This window comes from Balaenoptera physalus, assembly GCF_965194825.1.
Source record: "Balaenoptera physalus genome assembly, chromosome: X".
Classification (NCBI taxonomy): domain Eukaryota; kingdom Metazoa; phylum Chordata; class Mammalia; order Artiodactyla; family Balaenopteridae; genus Balaenoptera; species Balaenoptera physalus.
The window spans coordinates 21,258,599-21,282,577 of record NC_138903.1 but is presented as its reverse complement, the minus strand read 5'-3'; the positions used below and the strand labels follow the sequence as shown (position 1 = coordinate 21,282,577).

At 37.3% G+C, this 23,979-nt stretch overlaps 1 protein-coding gene across 3 annotated transcripts in view; it reads right to left on the bottom strand.

Annotated features, from left to right (window-relative positions):
• Positions 1-1,238: 1,238 nt before the first annotated feature.
• LOC309652914 (uncharacterized protein CXorf58) overlaps positions 1,239-23,979 on the bottom strand; it is a 35,098-nt gene continuing 12,357 nt past the window's right edge. For all 3 annotated transcript variants that reach the window (XM_082447217.1, XM_082447216.1, XM_082447215.1), the window contains 7 exons: positions 23,644-23,743; positions 19,985-20,079; positions 19,460-19,571; positions 9,038-9,169; positions 4,498-4,727; positions 2,202-2,364; positions 1,239-1,648 (listed from right to left, as the gene is read on the bottom strand). In XM_082447217.1, coding sequence (XP_082303343.1) covers positions 1,472-1,648; positions 2,202-2,364; positions 4,498-4,727; positions 9,038-9,169; positions 19,460-19,571; positions 19,985-20,079; positions 23,644-23,743 — 1,009 coding nt within the window. In that variant the 3' untranslated portion in view covers positions 1,239-1,471. The remainder of the gene's footprint in view (positions 1,649-2,201; positions 2,365-4,497; positions 4,728-9,037; positions 9,170-19,459; positions 19,572-19,984; positions 20,080-23,643; positions 23,744-23,979) is intronic.

The following is a 23,979-nucleotide window of genomic DNA, read 5'->3' as shown; positions in this document are numbered from 1 at the left end:
AACAAATGTAAAATAGATAGCTAGTGGGAAGCAGCCACATAGCACAGGGAGATCAGCTCGGTGCCTGTGACCACCTAGAGGGGTGGGATAGGGAGGGTGGGAGGGAGGGAGATGCAAGAGGGAAGAGATATGGGAACATATGTATATGTATAACTGATTCACTTTGTTATAAAGCAGAAACCAACACACCATTGTAAAGCAATTATACTCCAATAAAGATGTTTAAAAAAAAAAAAAAGACACATGCACCCCAATGTTCACTGCAGCACTGCTTACAATAGCCAGGTCATGGAAGCAACCTAAATGCCCATCGACAGACGAATGGATAAAGAAGATGCAGTACATATATACAATGGAATATTACTCAGCCATGAAATTGGGTCATTTGTAGAGACGTGGATGGATCTAGAGACTGTCATACAGAGTGAAGTAAGTCAGAAAGAGAAAAACAAATATCGTATATTAACACATATATGTGGAATCTAGAAAAATGGTACAGATGAACCGGTTTGCAAGGCAGAAATAGAGACACAGATGTAGAGGACAAACGCATGGACACCAAGGGGGGAAAGTGGCAGGGGCAGGTGGTGGTGGTGAGATGAATTGGGAGATTGGGATCGACATATATACACTAATATGCATAAAATAGACAACTAATAAGAACCTGCTGTATAAAAATTAAATAAAATTCAAAAATTCAAAAAAAATTGTATTTTTAAAGTTCAATAAATAATGCACTTTGTTTAATTATCGCAGCCTCAAGTAAGGTTTGATATAATCTAATAGCCTGGATCAAAAAAAATATCAATAATTTGTACTACATCAGGAATGAGAATTTATCAATTTAAAAGGAAATTGATAAATATTACTCAAAACAGTCTTTATACTTAAAAAAATACAAAGTACAACATTGAAGCAGATGCAGCATTCTGCCCCAGGTGCTTACAATGCTCAGTAATGACTAGGTATGCTATGTCATGCCTACTGTAGCAACAAATTCATTATTATTTTTATTATAATTCAGAATAGATCAATCACAAGCTGTTCTGTAAAAACAACATGCTACAAAAAAAAAAGACACTGGAGGCTGACTCAAGAGCAGCCTTTTATTCTGTGAATTCTAATATTTATGCTAAGCATGGCCTGTTCGATATTTTTTTTAAATGAAGGAAAATCACAATTGAATAAAAGTTCCAGGGACGAAATACCATTTCTTGAACAAAACCATATACAGCTAGTTTGAGGGCATCTAGTTGATTCAATTTAATTTATTTAGATTAAACTTCTGTTAGTAAAAAATACCTGTACCTACAGTAATACAAAAAGGGCTTTAAAATCTGTCACACATTTGGTTAAGAGAGCATACTGAGGGCTTGTTTATATTTTGTTTTCCTTTAACGCACATACTCATCATTTATAGATAGACAAGCAGATTGTTGAATAACTTGGTTTTCTGTCAATTAGCTGTGCTTTAACGTGATGGAGAATTATTAATATACAAGTTTTGACACCAGGCAAATAATTCCTTTTCCTCTTTTTCCAATTCGTCATCTGACATGAGTTCATTAACTTTTACAACGTCAAAGAATGGGGTGGAGAAGACCATCGTCTCTTTTTGCTTTGTACCTGGTGTGTCCATTTTCGGTTCCTAGGTAGAATTATAAATAAAAGCGGAAAGTGTTTTATATTTGGTTTTTACTATTTTATGTTTTTTATATTTGACTCTTCACACTTAGCCTCATCTCAAAAAAATATATAGCAGATTTTTTAAAAATTACAAAGTAAAACATGAATACATGTTCATTGTAAATATTCCTGCAATGTAGTATACTGAAGCCGACTTTCCACACTACAGCTCTTAATAAGTGTAAATAGAAATGACTTCCACTTTGAGAAAAGCACCATTAGCGATGTGCTGAATCAACAGTGCCAATATACAGAAACAATAGGGTTTTTGCCAACTCATGCTGATGTGGAGTCAAAATGGCTGGTATTTATCAGACTAGCTACTCATATTGTTTAAGAATTTTTAAAATATGCGTTACCAAGAGGAATGTAGCTTTATACTACCCAAGGTATATACCAAATGTATGTGTTTCATCCTTGAACTTGTAGATTAGGAAAATTCTACTTAAGGAATTAGAATTACTTACAGTTTGAATATTGTCCAAAACAATGAATTCAGTACAAGTTAAACTTACAGTCCCTGCAGAAGCAATTTTTTCTTTAGCCATCTTATAAGCTTTTTTCATTTTTTCAACTTTCATTTGAGCTTGCTGGGATCGACGACCCAGATGTTTAATTTGACTTTGCTGTTGGTAGGGCCGATATAAAGGTTGAAGACTTGATAAGGATGAAGGGCACCTAGAAAATATTTGTAGTATAGACAGAAAAATTGTACAAAATAAGCAAGTTCCAAATTTTATTAAAGCATCCTCTGGTAAATATATCCTAAACCTGTGCTTGGAGCAATACTGCACATAAGTTTTTAGGCCAAAGTTATCATTTCTGCTTGAGTTACATAGCATAGTTCTTTGCCACTTATGAAGGTGTATAGATGATGTTTACAACAATAATAATGAAAATTATAAAATGTTATATCAATTTAAAATCAGTCTTCCTGGAAAATACTGTGTAGTAGCCAATTGAATCTTTTGAAAAGATATAGTATATACTAACACCAAAAAGTATTAAATTTCATAATGGCTGAGACAAGTTGTTTTGATCAGTGTTGGGACCAGACACAGTTGGTGCCATGCTCATAGTCCCCTTGGCCATAGTGCACACTGGCCTCACTTAGCCTGAGAGCTTTCTTATGAAAACAAGAGCCCATGTGCAGGGAAAGGGCCCCAGAATTAATACCTCCCCTCCTAAGCTACCCTTAACCAGTGACTGATGGGTGTTGGTGTATAAATATCCCAACTCCCTTCCCCTCTGTGGGATAACTTGAGTTGTGTGTTCTACACTGGCTAGGACATTCCCAGGAGAGATTAAGCTCCAGTTACCCACAGTGACAACCTGCTTGCTAACATACACTGTTTTGGCTGCCTGCTCTTCCCTGTTTCACTTCTCTACCCCCTCTCATCAGTGGTTCCTGGGATCACCTCCCAAATAAACTACTCATACTCAAATACTTACCTCAGGGTTTGCTTCTGGGAGATCACAAACTTTGAACTGCCTTCAAAGGAGCCTTTAAGAAAGTACTTTTCCCTCTTCAGTTGATTTAGAATTTGGCTACTTATTTGGTTCTTTAAGTGACTCATTCTAGGATAATCAGTAGCATGAGTCTAAATAGCAGGGAGCCTACAGTTATATATGGTGGCAGAGAAAATTACATCATTTATTTGACCTTGGTGGTAACAGGGTTAAGTTCCATATTCAGTGCTTAGACGGATGAGTTAGAGAAAATCTATTTCATGATGACAGACTGCGCCCTACACTAGGCCATCTGTCTGGCAAATGTATAGCCTTGATCATAAAATAAATGGGCTAAATTATGTTATTGGGTCAGCACCCACTCATCTCTACTCCTGAAAAAAAAACAACCAGTGTGTTTGCCTGACAGTGGGTCACCAGTGTCTTTTCATGTACTAAAGGAGTATTTTTCATTTCAAATATGACTGTGTGAAATAGACTACGAACAGGTCCTCTTCAGTCTTATAATCTCTTTCTTTTTCTTAAGAAAAAAGCTTAATTTGTAAATAAGATGGGCTAGGTGAGACTTGGTAATGGAAAGAAAAAAGAAAGATAATTGGTGCAGTCATGGTCTGTCCATGTTGTTTCAAATCATAACACAGTCTATTTTGCTACAACATGTTCTTTTATAATGTGAAATGGCGCACATGTTATTGGTAAAGAAGGGAATAATGTCACTGTAATTTATATGCAATTTATCCTCTGCAAAGGGAGCCAGAATATCAAGACTAGAATTATAACCTTCAGGGGAAAAGGAAAAAGTTCTCCTCTGTGCAGCATGGGCAAAGGGAGCCCTTTTGGCTGCATTCATGAAAACAAGAATGAGCACCGGCACCTAGGGCTCTCTCCCCAGAGAGGCACTCCCCCGCACACACACACAATCCACCCTTACTGCCCTCTTCCCTACTCCCTGCCTTGAGTGGTTCATGGTTCTTGGCAGGTCACACTGCCTCTCATGTCCACTTAAAAGGCCACCACATTGGCCCAGGGCTCCACTTCCATCTGCACTGTCTCGGTGCCCACTACCTGCTCTAATGAAAGAGTCGCCAGCATTTTCACTCTATTGTACATTTTTTATATTTGCTGTGGTGGCCTGTCTGGTGGTACAAGGTATCTTCCCAGGTACCAATTGTCGTTTTTGTTAGTGCTCTGTTTGCAAAGTTGCATAAGTCTTGAGCAACCTGCCCCAACCCCTTTTTCTCCATATGCTCTGTTATTATTTTTCGTGAGCTATTTGGCAGAATGTGAACATTTCCAGAAATGCCCCTAGTATTGTAACCCCAGTGAAGGATCACTTTTTACCTAACTTGAGAAACAATCCGTAGCTGGTGCTGACGCATCTCTTCTGTCTTTGGTCTTTGTACTAGATACTTCATTTCTTTTTTTAGACGGTTTGAGATTATTCCAGACTCTGCATAATCAACTATGTCATACATTATCATTGTCCTGGGAATGTTTTCGAGATTTAATCTTCGCCAATAGTTATTTCTGCCACCAGAAGATGCAGGGATCTCATCCAGAAGACTGGAATACTATATGGAAAAAACAACTAAGCATGATTGGCTGTGGTGCTCTCGAATGTTTTTAGACACATTTCCCAAGGATCCACTCAAATGTTACTTCATGCAAAAGCATTCCTTGATCCCGTCTCTGAACTGTATTGGTATCTCTCTTCTATGACTCTTATTACTGACTACTTGATGTTCTAGCTATCTGTGTATGTTTTAGCTCTCCTACTGTGACAAGGCAGGATCCTTGTCACACAGTATCATGCACATAGTACCACGCTCATTAAATATTTATTTAATGCATAAACACTAAATCTTTAAGGCAAATATAACTCAGATAAATTAAACTCAGGATGGGCCTGAAAGTTGAAAATAGCTATGTGATCTACATACCTGGCAATGCTTGTTCATGACAGGCTTGCATTGAAAGGACATTTGTACAAACCTTTTTAGAAATAATTAGTTCACCTCTGGGGCTAAGTGGCAAATTTCACTATTTTCATTTGGAGTATTTGTAGAAATCCCACTTTTGCTTTTTAAATTTAAAATATCAAATTAGGAATTTAAAAATGTAAATATATATAATCAATTCAACCTTATAAATGTTCATTTAAGAGATAGGAATAGGGCAGGAGGAGCTACAATCCTGGCATTTAGGGTATAACACACGTACACTCTCTCTCTCCCTCTTGCGCTCTCGCACTCACACACGTACAGGCAGTGCTCCCTTTGTATCATTTAGGCACGCACGAATTTCAGTCAGTCACCACCATTTCGTCAAATAAGCTCAGTCCTTCAATAACACAGTTCAAATTTCAGTTACCACAGTATAACTGAGTTAAATGCATAAAGTACAAACTCTGCTGCTAGCTCTTCAGTCCATAGATTACTACATAAATAACAGATGTGCATGGTGGTAGATGACAAATCACATCAGTTCTTTCGAAGTGTGTCAGTGATTGGTCACTGTAGATCTGCTTTTTAGTTCACTCACAGACAGCAAAGAGTGTAATTGTGCTACCTCTTTGTCTCCCAGTGATAAATCCATGTGACATTTTACAAATAAAGATAATCAAAAGAGGGAAAGGTCAAACAAAGAAACAAAAAGTGGTAAAGCTGGAAGTGAAATTCAAATCAAATGTAAACAGAGTTCTAGAAGAAATAGGTGACCATGGGGATGCTGACACTGCCATCATTCAAGACACTGCAGAGAGGCTGCTAGAGGAATTCGGTGAAGGTGAACTTACCAACATAAATGGGGAAAATGGCACTGCTGAAAAGGGTAAAGTTTTCTCAGAGGAAGTAATGTTGGCAAAAAAGAAACTTCATAATAAAGGAGCTCTGAAACATTTCATAACATTCAAAGTACAAAGGATAGGGAATTCCTTGGCGGTCCGATGGTTATGACTCGGTGCCCTTACTCCCAGGGGCCTGGGTTTGATCCCTGGTGAGGGAACTAAGATCCTGCAAGCTGCGTGGTGCGGCCAATAAAAGTACAAGGATAAAATGTTGGCGGGTGATCCAAACTTAGAAAGGAGTATGACAATTTGCCAGGGCATAGAGAAGATGCTCACTCCTTGTTGTAAATTATATGAGAACAAGAAGGTAAGCACTGTTTAAACTACTCTTGATAAAACGATTTTTTTACAGATTTATTGAGATTCACATCTCATATAATTCACCCATTTAAAGTATATAATTCAAGAGTTTCTAGTATATTCACAGTTGATAAGCTTTTTACAAAGAAATAAAACATTTTAAATTCTGAATGTTTCTAATGTTTTAAATTATAGTGTACTAAAGAAATGCTTTGCTTTTTCCATTTTCCTATATATTTATAACAGAGAGTAAGAGAGTTTTTAATGTTTTCATAAGATTTTTTAAAGGCACGGAACAATCACGATTTTTCCCAGTGATGATTAAGTTTGCTCTGCATGGTTTCAGCTTGCACGGTCCTTTTTATGGCCCTGCACTATCATGCAAAGTGAGGACTGCCTGTATATTTTTTTTCCCGACAGTGGAATGGTAAAATGGGTAAACATCTCAGAACTGTCAATGATCTGCTCTGCACCTATTAGCTATACGACCTTGAGTAAGTTTTTAAAAATCTCATTAAGCTCCATTTTTCTCATCTCTTAAAGGGTCACATAATTTACAAACTTGGAGATAAAAGGAGATAATATGCATTTAAAGAGCTAAAAACAATGCTGTGTCCATAAAGGGCCCAATAAACGTCAGCAATCATCAGATCTCTCTCTTCCAATATGTCTATCTGGGAACTTCTTTCTATGACACCAGTCCTTGGCATAGGGACAATCTGGAAGTATGCCACCCATGTCCTTAGCAAAGATAGCTGACATCCCCAAGCTCTACTTATTTCCTGGTTCAGTCCCTGAATCTTCTAGGTTACTGCTCTAAAAGAAAGATAACACAATTGGGAGTCTCTAAAGCACCGTGTTAATTTCATGTTTCACATGCAAGCAACTAGGTGAACAGTTAAGGCCATATATTATTATTATTATTATGAGCTAGAATTTTGGGATACCTTGTTTCTTTAGAACTTATAAAGCAGGGGTAATAATAGTACCTACTTCTTAGGGTTGTTATGAGAATAAAAGGAGTTGTTATTACACCAGCATTTGCTATTATTACTATTCAGGTATCTAGTTTAAGTTCCCTGATTCAGCACTGCTGTCCGACCAGTTATGCAAACCAGAAACCTAGAAGCCATGTTGGACACTTTCCTTTAGCTTACCTCTCTGTCCCCAAGGCCCACTGCTTTTATTCTCTAGTTATCTCTTGCATCTCCAGCCTCACAGCCCTAAACCAAGATACCACCATCTCTCCTAAAATATTGCAGGAATCTCCAAACTAGAAGGAGGCTCTTGCTGTCTTCTAATCCCTTATCTATAATACACTGCAGCCAGACGGATCTCTTCACATATTAGATTAGGTCACCTCATTTCCCGAAACACTGCACCAGCTTCTCATTGCACACAGAATCAAGGAAAAAAAACACCTTACTATGGTCAAAAGCCCTGCATCATGATCTCTCACCAGCCCTCTAGCCTGACTGCATACCACACCTTCCGTGCTCTCCCTTCAGGCCCACAAACCTGCTTTCATGCCCTGCAGTTTGTCCTGCCACAGAGCCTTTGCCTGGGGTGCACCACCCGTTCAGCCGCAGACCGAGGCTGTGACACATTGTTGATTGCCTGCCTATCACCCACTTCCCTCTTCTCCCTTACTTATGGAGCCCCGATTTTTTTTTCACATATGGAACAGACATATGCTCTGGGAAGGAAGGCCCCAGCACATGAACCATGATTGTTCTAAGTCACATGGGAAACGATCCCATTTCCCTTTACAGTGATTGGTTTAGGGGGAGCATGTGATCCAGTTCTGACAAATGGGACCTGAGAGAAAGTCTGTTGGGGGCTTCTGGGAAAGATTTTTCTTCTTGAGATTTAGAGAAAATGATGCTGAGTCCTTTTCTTCCTGCCTTTGAATGTAGTTGAGAATGTGATAGTCATCTTGTTACTGTGTGAAGGAAGCTGAGAGGACTGTAGAGAAGCTGACAAACAACCCTGATGTCCTTGAGCTGCGACACTAGCTATCCCAGGACGGACCTGTCCAGGGGCTCCCTAACATGGGACAATGTCCTTTATTGTTTAAGCCTCTTGTGGTTGGGGATATTCTGTTCCTTGTAGCAGAAAGCATCGAAACAATAATAGACCCCTTCATTACTAGGTCAAATCCCCGTCAGGTACTCTTTTTAGCACCATGTATTTATTTTTGATTTTTTTATTGAGATAAAATTCACATAATATAAAATTTACCATTTTAAAGTATAAAATTCAGTGTTTTGGTTTTTTTTTAGTAAATTCACAATATCTATCACTACTAATTCCAAAACGTTTCCATCACCCCCGAAAAACACCCTACATTCCTTACCTATCACTCCCCAGACACAAAAAGCCACATATTATATGATTCCATTAATATGAAACATCCAGAACAGGCAAATTCAGAGAGACAGAAAGCAGATTAGTGGCTGATAGGGGCTGGAGTGACAGAGGAATGGGGAGTGACTGCTTAATGGATGTGAGGTTTCCTTCGGGGTGACAAAAAGGTTCTTAAACTAGACGGTAGTGATGTTTGCACAACACTGTGAAGGTACTTAATGCCACTGAATTGTACACTTTAAAATGGTACATTTTATATTGTGTGTATTTCACCACAGTAAACTGATACATGATTCTTTCTTCCTGGAGGATAGGGTCACAAGGCTTATTTTGTTGTTTGTTTTCAATATCCAAATCTAAATTCCTTACTTGCATGTAATCTTTCAGGGTGACAATATCTTTTTCATCAGTTATTTTGAACTTCTGGAAAAGACGTTCATCTTCCATAATTTGATGATAAAATTTCTTTTTCCCCATTATTTTGCAAGCATCAACCACAGCCTATAAAGAGGAAAAAAATACTTTTAAAATAGTAGTATAATAGCAATAACTATCAGCACACAGTTTACATATTTTTTGAGACAAATACATCAAATATTGTTCCTTTCTTCTAGTAGCTTGCTATTCAATAAAAAGACTGTATTTACAAAGAAAAGATTATATAGATTTTTAAACCACTTAAAATTTGTTTCCATAACCATATCTAAATAGTTTTAAAATGTAGCTAGAGGAGTAGCTGAGTCCACAATCCTCAGAGGACAACAGGTTTTTAAAAAAAAAAAAAAGTTTTTCCCCCTGAAAAAACATTATTTTCCTTTAAAAAACAAAACAAACCTCTAACGTTATTCATGCTGTGAATGCAGAGAAAGCTTATCTGGTTATTAAACAGGTTGCCCTAGGAACCGCAATGAAAGGTACTAGGGCCAGCTCTCTTTTATGTGGTTGTTAATATCTCGCCCTCAAACGGAAACATGTACATTTCAGAGGGCTGAGACCTCCCTCTCCTTTAGGCTTTTCTCAGTAGCAAAAGAGTAGCAAACAAAGGGTTTTTTTTCTCTCACAAATGTCAACATTTTCTACTCAAGGAAAGCACCTGAGAGGGCAGAGACAGAAGAATCACAGAAAACATGGAGGCTCGAATCCAGCCTGGCTGTATTTGCACCATACCCTTCCACGTATACCTATCCTTGTGCTAAGAGCTATACATAGACTGTGAATAGAGAATTAAGTGCTTCCCCACCCTCCTTCCCACCCCCCGTAAATATGTGCTGACTATTCTAATACATATTTGTATTACATATCTGTGCTTCTGGCCACAAAGGTTATGCTTATGTGAAGGGAGACTGGCATAGATGAAAATTCAAGCATCATTTGATTCCAGATCAGTTTCTTTTTTCCTTTGTATCTCAGAATGTGATACTGTGAAAGTATGGGAACTCTGTGTTTTAATGCTGATATAAGACCATAGAATAGTGGTTGAGACAGGACTAAAACTCGGAATCTCTGTTTTTACTTAACACGCAAAATAATAGCAAGCCTTAATGTACTTCTTATTCCAATTCTCACTTTTGTTATCCAGAATATTTCCTATTTATTTCTTTATTTAAATTCCAAAGCTTAGAACACAGACACATAGGGAAAGTGAAAGAAAATATTCAAATGGTTGTAGTTTGATTCCTAATGCACTAAATCGAAGGGACAGAAACAGTTTACTAAAAATGTGATGGAAACTTCCTTTAGGCAGATCATTTTGGCTTTCCGTTTCATTAGTTTCTTTAAACACTATTCATCTAAAGAAAAGGCAGTATTGGCACCTATCTCCATTATGCTTTCTTGCAATTTATTTCCTGTGGGTTCTAATTAACCATCTCCACAGTGACACTAAAGGTAAAAGCAAATAGTTGTACGCTGAACAGGTCTGAAAACCATATAATTTCTGCCTTGAGAATTTCTTTAGATATATTTTACTAGCTCAAGTTACTTAGAAAAGGTATTTCTTGTCAGTTCCTACTCTACTCCACTCAGCCATCACCACCAATCTCTCCAAGCCCCAGTTTCCTTATTCATACAGTGCCTCAGCTGTGTGGCTCAGGTGTGTCAAGCCCATCCCAGGCTCTCAGCCAAAAAAACCCCATGCCTGGCAGCACAGGGCAGGCTTGTTGCCCACTTGTGACAGGGGTTTGAAAAAAGTTTGCCCTCCAGTGGTCAAGATGTTCTTTCTCAGACATTTGCCGTGTATGGCCAGATTCAGGAAAGTCTTTCTGGATAGGAAGGGATTGGAATAAAGAGCCCAGCCCCAGGAGAAAGGGAAGGGTGAAAACTAGGCAACGATTCCAGGAGAGCAGCCAATCAGACTAGGATTCAAGAGGCAGGTTCCATTCTTGGTGGGCAACTCAAAGGGTCAGAGGGGGGCATCTCTAAACTTGACTCCTCCCCTGATAGCCAGCATCAGTCCCCCACAGCCCTGCGGCTACCTGCTGGCCAAGATCTACAGTTAGGCTTGTCAAGCGGAAATATGGAGAAGTGAAGTCTCAGTTCTGGCCCGGAAGAGCCTCTCCAAGTTCCAGCTTCCACACAGGCAAAATGGGAATGACATGTACCTCATCAGAGTTATCAGGGGGCCATATAAGAGAATGTATTTAGCAGGGTTCCTGACACAGAAGTGGTTAAGAGCATGGGCTCTGGAGTCAGGCTCACTGGGTCTTGATGTCAGTTCCTTCACTTTGTAGTTGTGAGACCTTAGGCAAGTTACTTAGTCTTTTTAAAATGAAGACAATAACAGAATCTACATTCTAGAGTTTATGAGAATTAAATGATAATGCACATTAAATGTTTAACATCATACTTGATAGTGCTCAATAAGGGCAGCTATTATTAATAATAATGTTTTTCCTTTTTACATAAATGCCCAATCCTCAAAAAGAACAGGGATCTTCAATTTAAAATAACAGTTACTGGATGTTAATGTTTAAGAATTGTCAATTACCCAGGGGTGTCCAGGTCATGGGGGAGGGCACCTTTAGGACAGTGCTTGTCAGACTATATTGTGCCTAGGATCATCTGGGGGTCTGGTTAAAATGCATAGGCTAATTTAGTGGGTGTGAGGTGGGGCCTGAGAGCCTGCATTTCTAATAAGCTCCAGGGGATGCCATTGCTGCAGGTCTGCAGACTACACTTTGTTTATTTTATTTTTTATTTACTTAAAAAAATTTTTTGTTTTAGAAAGATTTTTTTTAGTTTTATCTTTGCAGACCACACTTTCAGTAGCAAGGCTTTAGAATATTCTAAGTATAGTTGGTGGACTACAATAGTGACAACCCTCCTTAAATAAGCATAGCTCTGAAAATAGATCATCGAAGTAGGTAACTGAATTGAGATCTCTTTTTTATACACATGGCTATCCAATTGTTCTAGCACCATTTAGACTGCCTTCACACCTTTGATGAAAAGCAACTGATCATATATGTGTGGGTCTATTTCTGAACTGTCTATTCTATTTCATTGATCTACATGTTTGCCTTTTTGCCATCACTACACCTTTGGGATTACTATAGCGTTTTTTTTTCTTTATATTTCCACTCAACTTTTATGTATTTTTTTTCTTATTAGTCATCAATTTTATACACATTAGTGTATCTATGTCAATCCCAATCTCCCAAATCACCCCACCACCCCCACCCCCAGCCGCTTTCCCCCCTTGGTGTCCATACGTTTTTTCTCTACTTCTGTGTCTCAATTTCTGCTCTGCAAACTGGTTCATCTGTACCATTCTCTAGGTTCCACATATATGCGTTAATATACAATATTTGTTTTTCTCTTTCTGACTTATCTCACTCTGTATGACAGTCTCTAGATGCATCCTCATCTCTACAAATGACCCAATTTCGTTCCTTTTTATGGCTAATATTCCATTGTATATATGTACCACATCTTTATCCATTCGTCTGTCGATGGGACGAAGCAACTTAGGTTGCTTCCATGACCTGACTATTGTAAATAGTGCTGCAGTGAACATTGGGGTGCATGTGTCTTTTTGAATTACGGTTTTCTCTGGGTATATGCCCAGTAGTGGGATTGTTGGGTCATATGGTAATTCTATTTTTAGTTTTTTAAGGAGCCTCCATACTGTTTTCCATAGTGGCTGTATCAATGTACATTCCCACCAACAGTGCGAGAGGGTTCCCTTTTCTCCACACCCTCTCCAGCATTTATTGTTTGTAGATTTTCTGATGATGGCCATTCTAACTGGTGTGAGGTGATACCTCATTGTAGTTTTGATTTGCATTTCTCTAATAATTAGTGATGTTGAGCAGCTTTTCATGTGCTTCTTGGCCATCTGTATGTCTTCTTTGGAGAAATGTCTGTTTAGGTCTTCTGCCCATTTTTGGATTGGGTTGTTTATTTTTATAAGACTGAGCTGCATGAGCTGTTTATATATTTTGGAGATTAATCCTTTGTCCGTTGATTCGTTCGCAAATATTTTCTCCCATTCTGAGGGTTGTCTTTTCGTCTTGTTTATGGTTTCCTTTGCTGTGCAAAAGCTTTTAAGTTTCATTAGGTCCCATTTGTTTATTTTTGTTTTTATTTCCATTACTGTAGGAGGTGGATCAAAAAATATCTTGCTGTGATTTATGTCAAAGAGTGTTCTTCCTGTGTTTTCCTCTAAGAGTTTTATAGTGCCCGGTCTTACATTTAGGTCTCTAATCCATTTTGAGTTTATTTTTGTGTATGGTGTTAGGGAGTGTTCTAATTTCATTCTTTTACATGTAGCTGTCCAGTTTTCCCAGCAACACTTATTGAAGAGACTGTCTTTTTTTCCATTGTATATCCTTGCCTCCTTTGTCATAGGTTAGTTGACCGTAGGTGCATGGGTTTATCTCTGGGCTTTCTATCCTGTTCCATTGATCTATATTTCTGTTTTTGTGCCAGTACAATATTGTCTTGATTACTGTAGCTTTGTAGTATACTCTGAAGTCAGGGAGTCTGATTCCTCCAGCTCCGTTTTTTTCCCCTCAAGACTGCTTTGGCTATTCGGGGTCTTTTGTGTCTCCATACAAATTTTAAGATTCTTTGTTCTAGTTCTGCAATAAATGTCATTGGTAATTTGATAGGGATTGCATTGAATCTGTAGATTGCTTTGGGTAGTATAGCCATTTTCACAGTATTGATTCTTCCAATCCAAGAACGTGGTAAATATCTCTCCATCTGTTGGTATCATCTTTAATTTCTTTCATCAGTGTCTTATAGTTTTCTGCATACAGGTCTTTTGTCTCTCTAGGTAGGTTTATTCCTAGGTATTTTTTTCTTTTTGTTGCAGTGGTATATGGGAGTGTTTTCTTAATTTCACTTTCAGATTTTTCATCATTAGTGTATAGGAATGCAAGGGATTTCTGTGCATTAATTTTGTATCCTGCAACTTTACCAATTCATTGATTAGCTCTAGTAGTTTTCTGGTGGCATCTTTAGGATTCTCTATGTATAGTATCATGTCATCTGCAAACAGTGACAGTTTTACTTCTTCTTTTCCAATTTGGATTCCTTTTATTTCTTTTTCTTCTCTGATTGCCGTGGCTAGGACTTCCAAAACTATGTTGAATAATAGTGGCGAGAGTGGACATCCTTGTCTTGTTCCTGATCTTAGAGGAAATGCTTTCAGTTTTTCACCATTGAGAATGATGTTTGCTGTGGGTTTGTCATATATGGCCTTTATTATGTTGAGGTAGGTTCCCTCTATGCCCACTTTCTGGAGAGTTTTTATCAGAAATGGGTGTTGAATTTTGTCAAAAGCTTTTTCTGCATCTATTGAGATGATCATATGGTTTTTCTTCTTCAGTTTGTTAATATGATGTATCACATTGATTGATTTGCGTATATTGAAGAATCCTTGCATCCCTGGGATAAATCCCACGTGCTCATGGTGTATGATCCTTTTAATGTGTTGTTGGATTCTGTTTGCTAGTATTTTGTTGAGGATATTTGCATCTATATTCATCAGTGATATTGGTCTGTAATTTTCTTTTATTGTAGTATCTTTGTCTGGTTTTGGTATCAGGGTGATGGTGGCTTCATAGAATGAGTTTGGGAGTGTTCCTTCCTCTGCAATTTTCTGGAAGAGTTTGAGAAGGATGGGTGTTAGCTCTTCTCTACATGTTTGATAGAATTCACCTGTGAAGCCATCTGGTCCTGGACTTTTGTTTGTTGGAAGATTTTTAACCACAGTTTCAATCTCATTATTTGTGATTGGTCTGTTCATATTTTCTGTTTCTTCCTGGTTCAGTCTTGGAAGGTTATACCTGTCTAAGAATTTGTCCATTTCTTCCAGGTTGTCCATTTTATTGGCATAGAGTTGCTTGTAGTAGTCTCTTAGATGCTTTGTATGTCTGCGGTGTCTGTTGTAACTTCTCCTTTTTCATTTCTGATTTTATTGATTTGAGTCCTCTCCCTCTTTTTCTTGATGAGTCTGGCTAAAGGTTTATCAATTTTGTTTGTCTTCTCAAAGAACCAGCTCTTAGTTTTATTGATCTTTGCTATTGTTTTCTTTGTTTCTATTTCATTTATTTCTGCTCTGATCTTTATGATTTCTTTCCTTCTGCTAACTTTGGGTTTTGTTTGTTCTTCTTTCTCTAGTTCCTTTAGGTGTAAGGTTAGATTGTTTATTTCAGACTTTTCTTCTTTCTTGAGGTAGGCTTGTATAGCTATAAACTTCCCTCTTAGAACTGCTTTTGCTGCATCCCATAGGTTTTGGATTGTCGTGTTTTCATTGTCATTTGTCTCTAGGTATTTTTTGATTTCCTCTTTGATTTCTTCAGTGATCTCTTGGTTATTTAGTAACATATTATTTAGTCTCCATGTGTTTGTGTTTTCTATGGTTTTTTCCCTGTAATTGATTTCTAATCTCATAGTGTTTTGGTCAGAAAAGATGCTTGATATGATTTCAATTTTCTTAATTTTACTGAGGCTTGATTTGTGACCCAAGATGTGATCTGTCCTGGGGAATGTTCCATGCACACTGAGAAGAAAGTGTAATCTGCTGTTTTTGGATGGAATGTCCTATAAATATCAATTAAATCTATCTGGTCTATTGTGTCATTTAAAGCTTCTGTTTCCTTATTAATTTTCTGTTTGGATGATCTGTCCATTGGTGTAAGTGAGGTGTTAAAGCCCCCTACTGTTATTGTGTTACTGTCGATTTCCTGTCTTATAGCTGTTAGCAGTTGCCTTATGTATTGAGGTGTTCCTATGTTGGGTGCATATATATTTATAATTGTTATATCTTCTTCTTGGATTGATCCCTTGATCATTATGTAGTGTCTCTCCTTATCTCTTGTAGCAGTCTTTATTTTAAAGTCTATTTTATCTGATACGAGTATTGCTACTCCAGCTTTCTTTTGATTTCCATTTGCATGGAATATCTTTTTCCATCCCCTCACTTTCAGTCTGTATGTGTCCCTAGGTCTGAAGTGGGTCTCTTGTAGACAGCATATATATGGGTCTTGTTTTCGTACCCATTCAGCAAGCCTGTGTCTTTTGGTTGGAGCATTTAATCCATTCACATTTAAGGTAATTATGGATATGTATGTTCCTATGACCATTTTCTTAATTGTTATGGGTTTGTTTTTGTAGGTTCTTTTCTTCTCTTGTGTTTCCCACTTAGAGAAGTTCCTTTAGCATTTGTTGTAGAGCTGGTTTGGTGGTGCTGAATTCTCTTAGCTTTTGCTTGTCTGTAAAGCTTTTGATTTCTCCATCGAATCTGAATGAGATCCTTGCCGGGTAGAGTAATCTTGGTTGTAGGTTCTTCCCTTTCATCACTTGAAGTATATCATGCCACTCCCTTCTGGCTTGTAGAGTTTCTGCTGAGAAATCAGCTGTTAACCTTATGGGAGTTCCCTTGTATGTTATTTGTCATTCTTCCCTTGCTGCTTGCAACAATTTTTCTTTGTCTCTAATTTTTGCCAATTTGATTACTACGTGTCTCGGCGTGTTTCTCCTTGGGTTTATCCTGTATGGGACTCTCTGAGCTTCCTGGACTTGGGTGGCTATTTCTTTTCCCATGTTACGGAAGTTTTCAACTATAATCTCTTCACATATTTTCTCGGGTCCTTTCTTTCTCTCTTCTCCTTCTGGGATCCCTATAATGCAAATGTTGTTGTGTTCAATGTTGTCCCTGATGTCTCTTAGGCTGTCTTCATTTCTTTTCATTCTTTTTTCTTTATTCTGTTCCGCAGCAGTGAATTCCACCATTCTGTCTTCCAGGTCACTTATCCGTTCTTCTGCCTCAGTTATTCTGCTATTGATTCCTTCTAGTGTAGTTTTCATTTCAGTTATTGTATTGTTCATCTCTGGTTGTTTCTTCTTTAATTCTTCTAGATCTTTGTTAAACATTTCTTGCATCTTCTCGATCTTTGCCTCCACTCTTTTTCGTAGATCCTGGATCATCTTCGCTATCATTATTCTGAATTCTTTTTCTGGAAGATTGCCTATCTCCATTTCATTTAGTTGTTTTTCTGGGTTTTTATCTTGTTCCTTCATCTGGTACATAGCCCTCTGCCTTTTCATCTTGTCTATCTTTCTGTGAATGTGGTTTTTGTTCCACAGGCTGCAGGATTGTAGTTCTTCTTGCTTCTGCTGTCTGCCCTCTACTATAGCGTTTTAAGTCTTGGAATCAGGTAGTGTAAATAGCCTAATTTCGTTCTTCTTCTCCAAAGTTGTTCAGGCTATTCTACATCCTTTCACTTGTTTTTGCTTCTGTGTGTGTGTGTTTGTAAATACATGAGAAATTCTGTTGGAAAATGATAAGGAAATGAAACTAGAATTGGATATAAGAACGAGGGAAAAGATGGAACAAAAAAGAATTGGTGAAACTCCCCTCCTTCATAAATGAACTTAGATTAAACATCTGAATGGACTACAACTGACTTATTTCTTTCACATGGAGAAATAAATAAACTTAGTAAAGTTGTATCAGTTTGCTAAAGACACAGTGTCTACATTCAAAGAGCAAAAAAGTTGAGTGAACTTAAAGTGAGAAAATTTCCATTTCTACAGGCTTTCTATTAACTATGAATCCAAGTATTGCCAGAGTTTGTTTTGAACCTGAACTAAAGGAAAAAGGAATCCTAAACTGTTCTCTCCAAGTTGGGTATGTTCTGATCATTTAAAACCCCTTATAATGTTTAGTGAAAAACTCAAGCTGAATAGTATAATCACATTTTAAAATAAGAATGAAAAATTTAAAAATATATTTAAATAAAAAAATATTTTTATGGAAAAATATGCGCAATAATATGTGTATTTTTATGGAAAAATATGCGCAATAATATGTGTATTTTTATGGAAAAAAATGAAGGATACACAACAAACTATTAACAGTGATCACCCAAGGTGAATGAAAGTTGCAGCACAAAGAAGAAAGGCATAAAGGCATATTTTCCTTTTAAAAAAAATCTCTGTGCTATTTCCCTTTTTTAACAGTTACTTTGTAATTAAAATAAAATTTAAGTTATTATACAGCATTTTAATGCATTGGATATATACACAGTGCTTTTCAGTCATGGCCTCTAAGGTTCTCATTTGCCCCAGCCTGGGCATAGCAGGGTCTGCCATTAGCTGTCTTGGGAAAATTTCAGTTCCTAAAAAAGCCCCATTATATAACCTCAGAAAAGCAAAAGTTGATGACATTTTATAGGGACAACTATAAGCTTACTCTGTAGATAAATGTGGCATGAATTTATCTCTGGAATGGAGAATAAACATCTACTTTCCCATTTGAAGTCATTCTATATAAATGAACAAATATTAATGTTTCTGAAACACCATATTCCACATGAAACCACTAGTCCTTTTGATACATTTCTGAAACCAAGCTAAATTTTCTCTGATATTGCCTGAGAAGACATAGAAAAGCAGTCTCTTTTCCTTTTCTAATATTCTTCAGAGAATAAATGCTGCACATGCTGGATCTGGTCAGAAACTGCCAGGTGGTGTGGTCTTCTATCCTGAATACATGCCATTACTGATGATTTCGGGTGGGTCATACTTTTCATGTAAGATATTTCCAGAAGGCTACAAGAACACAACCTTTGATATGTGGTTTATAAAAGGCTAAATATGAGAATGTACACATTTTTCTCAACTATAGTCATATATAAGGGTCAAAGGAATAAAACCTATGCTGTAGATCCTCACTATTAAAAATGTGGTACATGCATCAGCAGCAGTGGCAGCTGCTGGAAGCTGGGTAGAAATGCAGAATCTCAGGACCCGTCCCAGATTTACTGAATCAAAAACTGCATTTTAATAAGATCCTCAGGTGAGTCCTATGCTGTAGACACAATTATGATGAATATTCATGAAAGTTAAAAGTATGAGAACTCATGTAAAAAAGGATAAACATTTTAAAAGTTCCTTTTCAATACTCTAGCACACTTTTTCTAAACATGCTACCAGAATCAAAGAAACAATGATAAAATACCATTAAAACAAAATTGCATCAAATGTTCTGCATAATTAAAAAGCCCTGACCAATAGGCCACTGTAATTCATTATTAACAAACCAAAATTTTCATACAAAGAAAACTGATGGGTATTTTTTAGGGCCTTATATAAGAAATTCATTCCAAATATTTTTTTAGCTAATAAACAGAGACACTTTGAAACATGATGCTTAAAAAAATACTACCTGCCTGCTGGGCTGGGTGAAATAACGTATTCTGTACACTTTGAATGCAATTCAGATACTGCATAGATGTTAAGAAGCTAAATTAACACAAACTCTACATCATGAAATATCACCTCACTTGATGGCTTTAATAAACTTTTTCCACTGAAATACTTGTAACCAAGGCCTTCAGTATGAAGAAAAATTTTAAACACGATGAAAGGTGGAAATGTTTCGCCACTAAATCTGAAATAAAGACCAAAATTAGTCATTTGGCATCAGGTTTGGGGCTGTTACTTCTCCTCCTTGTACTTAAGATCATTCACATAGTTTTTTGCATGCAGGGTAAAGGCTATACCAGAGCATAAAAAGAACTGATAATGAAACGGATCACAGAGTATGAAAGAGCCACACTTTGGCATGTGTGCTCACAGTTATTCTCATATGTGTGTCAGACTGAACACATCATGAGAGATGAGAGCTACTCTCAAGGCAACTTTTGGCCCAAGAGTCATGCCTCAGTTTCTTCACATAATAAATGTAAATAAGAACAACACATTTACTTTGTAATTACATATGAGGACTTAAGAAAATAAATTTCTAAGATTCCTTCACATTAACGAAGTACTGCTTGAAATAAATCAGCATAAAAACATTACCTGAATCTAACTTTACACTTCATGCAAGGATCTTTAACAAGCTCAGCCTCTAAAGGGCTCACTTTCTTCAAAATTTCATGTGTCACATGATGTTCCTGAAATAGATGATGGTGCTATAAATGGAATGCGGTACCCTGCCCAGGCACAATCTATTGAAAATAACAGAGGGGGCATGGCAAAGTGACAGTACACCAGAAAAACGGAGCTGGAGGAATCAGGCTCCCTGACTTCAGGCTATACTACAAAGCTGCAGTAATCAAGACAGTATGGTACTGGCACAAAAATAGAAATATAGATCAATGGAACAGGATAGAAAGCCCAGAGATAAACCCACGCACATGTGGTCACCTTATCTTTGATAAAGGAGGCAAGAATATACAATGGAGAAAAGACAGCCTCTTCAATAAGTGTTGCTGGGAAAACTGGACAGCTACATGTAAAAGAATGAAATTAGAACACTGCCTAACACCATACACAAAAATAAACTCAAAATGGATTAAAGACCTAAATGTAAGGCCAGACACTATAAAACTCTTAGAGGAAAACATAGGCAGAACACTCTATGACATACATCACAGCAAGATCCTTTTTGACCCACCTCCTAGAGAGATGGAAATAAAAACAAAAATAAACAAATGGGACCTAATGAAACGTCAAAGCTTTTGCACAGCAAAGGAAACCATAAACAAGACGAAAAGACAACCCTCAGAATGGGAGAAAATATTTGCAAATGAAGCAACTGACAAAGGATTAATCTCCAAATTTACAAGCAGCTCATGCAGCTCAATATCAAAAAAACAAACAACCCAATCCAAAAATGGGCAGAAGACCTAAATAGACATTTCTCCAAAGAAGACATACAGATTGCCAACAAACACATGAAAGAATGCTCAACATCATTAATCATTAGAGAAATGCAAATCAAAACTACAGTGAGGTATCATCTCACACTGGGCAGAATGGCCATCATCAAAAAATCTACAAACAATAAATGCTGGAGAGGGTGTGGAGAAAAGGGAACCCTCTTGCACTGTTGGTGGGGTAAATTGATACAGCCACTATGGAGAACAGTATGGAGGTTCCTTAAAAAACTAAAAATAGAACTGCCATACGACCCAGCAATCCCACTACTGGGCATATACCCTGAGAAAACCATAATTCAAAAAGAGTCATGTCCGGACACTATAAAACTCTTAGAGGAAAACATAGGAAGAACACTCTTTGACATAAATCACAGCAAGATCTTTTTTGATCCACCTCCTAGAGTAATGGAAATAAAAACAAAAATAAACAGATGGGACCTAATGAAACTTCAAAGCTTTTGCACAGCAAACGAAACCATAAACAAGACGAAAAGACAACCCTCAGAATGGGAGAAAATATTTGCAAACGAATCAACGGACAAAGGATTAATCTCCAAAATATATAAACAGCTCATGCAGCTCAATATTAAAGAAACAAACAACCCAATCCAAAAATGGGCAGAAGACCTAAATAGACATTTCTCCAAAGAAGACATACAGATGGCCAAGAAGCACATGAAAAGATGCTCAACATCACTAATAATTAGAGAAATGCAAATCAAAACTACAATGAGGTATCACCTCACACCAGTTAGAATGGGCATCATCAGAAAATCTACAAACAAAAAATGCTGGAGAGGGTGTGGAGAAAAGGGAACACTCTCGCACTGTTGGTGGGAATGTAAATTGATACAGCCACTATGGAGAACAATATGGAGGTTCCTTAAAAAATTAAAAGTAGAATTACCATATGATCCAGCAATCCCACTACTGGGCATATACCCAGAGAAAACCGTAATTCAAAAAGACACATGCACCCCAATGTTCATTGCAGCACTATTTACAATAGCCAGGTCATGGAAGCAACCTAAATGCCCATCGACAGACGAATGGATAAAGAAGATGTGGTACATATATCCAATGGAATATTACTCAGCCATGAAAAGGAATGAAATTGAGTCATTTGTTGAGAAGTGGATGGATCTAGAGAGTGTCATACAGAGTGAAGTAAGTCAGAAAGAGAAAAACAAATATTGTATATTAATGCATGTATGTGGAACCTAGAAAAATGGTACAGATGAACCGGTTTGCAGGGCAGCGGTTGGGACACAGACGTAGAGAACAAACGTATGGACACCAAGGGGCGAAAACCGCAGTGGGGTGGGGATGGTGGTGTGCTGAATTGGGCGATTGGTATTGACATGTATACACTGATGTGTATAAAATTGATGACTGATTAAAAAAAGAGTCATGTACCACAATGTTCATTGCAGCTCTATTTACAATAGCCAGGACATGGAAGCAACCTAAATGTCCATCAACAGATGAATGGATAAAGAAGATGTGGCACATATATACAATAGAATATTACTCAGCCATAAAAGGGAACAAAATTGAATTATTTGTAGTGAGGTGGATGGACCTAGAGTCTGTCATACAGAGTGAAGTAAGTCAGAAAGAGAAAAACCAATACCGTATGCTAACACATATATATGGAACCTAAAAAAAAAAAAGAAAATGGTCATGAAGAACCTAGGGGCAAGATGGGAATAAAGACGCAGACCTACTAGAGAATGGACTTGAGGACACGGGGAGGGGGAAGGGTAAGCTGGGACAAAGTGAGAGAGTGGTAGTGTATATATGGACATATATACACTACCAAATGTAAAATAGCTAGCTAGTGGGAAGCAGTCGCATAGCACAGGGAGATCAGCTCGGTGGTTTGTGACCAGCTAGAAGGGTGGGATAGGGAGGGTGGGAGGGAGGGAGACACAAGAGGGAAAAAAAATTTAAAAAAATAAATAAATTTAAAAAATAAATAAAGCAATGGGTCTGTGGGTCAGACGGTGAAAAAGTATACACATTTCTCAGAGTTTATCATTTTTTTCAGAGCTGCTAAAATTCGCTTAATGTGACTATTACTAATTATAGATTACTGTAATCACAGGTGATTTTATTAGGAGAATATTTAGTACTATATGAAAGAAGGCTTAATACTCTGCCAGCATTGCCAGAGTTGTTTCTTTGGGGAGTGGGGGATGTGCACCTTTTTGTTCGTTTGTTTGTTTTTATTCAAATAGGACTATATTATTCATAATGTTCTGCACTTGCCTTTTCACTAATGAGATATTTTAGCTATCTTTCTATTGCAGAATCATATGCAAGGCTGCAAGCCTTAACAGTATGAAAGCACCAACATTTATTTAACCAGTATCCTATCGATGGACATTATAGGGTTTACTCTCTTTGCTGTTACAAACAATACTGCAATGAAACTGTACATAGATTGTAGAATGGATTCCTACAAGTGAAATTGCTGGGTGGAAGGCAAAGGCACTTTTAATTCAGAGATTTTTAGTGCTGGAAGATCACTGTCTCACATCTTCAAATACGAAATAGATTTTAAAAAAATCATATTGGTTTCAGAAAAAGACACAGTAGTTACCCATGTTAAAAGTAAATCCAGAAATATTCATTTAGGGTCAACCAAAGAAGAAATCCCATAATTCCATGCAATATTATTATATTCAAATAGAAGAGATTTTAAAAGGTTATATATTCTTTCTCTATTTAACACACCTTTTACCTTGATAAGTAATTATATCTGTCAGAGCAAACAAAAAGCAAAATACATACCGCTGCACAAATTGTACACTTAAGGAGTTGAAACATTGATTTGTCGAGATGAGATAACCACACTCTCTGTATCGTGTGAGCTGAAATATCTTTATTATTTCTGAGAGGAAAAAAAAGAGCTTAAGATTTGTGAAGTAGTTTTCATTTTCCTAAAGTCTTGGGGAACTCTGAATTTATGCTTCCTCCTCTTGCATCTCCCCATCCTCCACCCTAAGACTGACCTAATGAGGAACATTTGGATGTGGTAATTAGAACTGGTCATCTGCAGAATCTAGTCAGAATGAGGATATGAAATGCTTGAGAATATTTCCCTTGAGATTAAAAAAAATCCTGGCT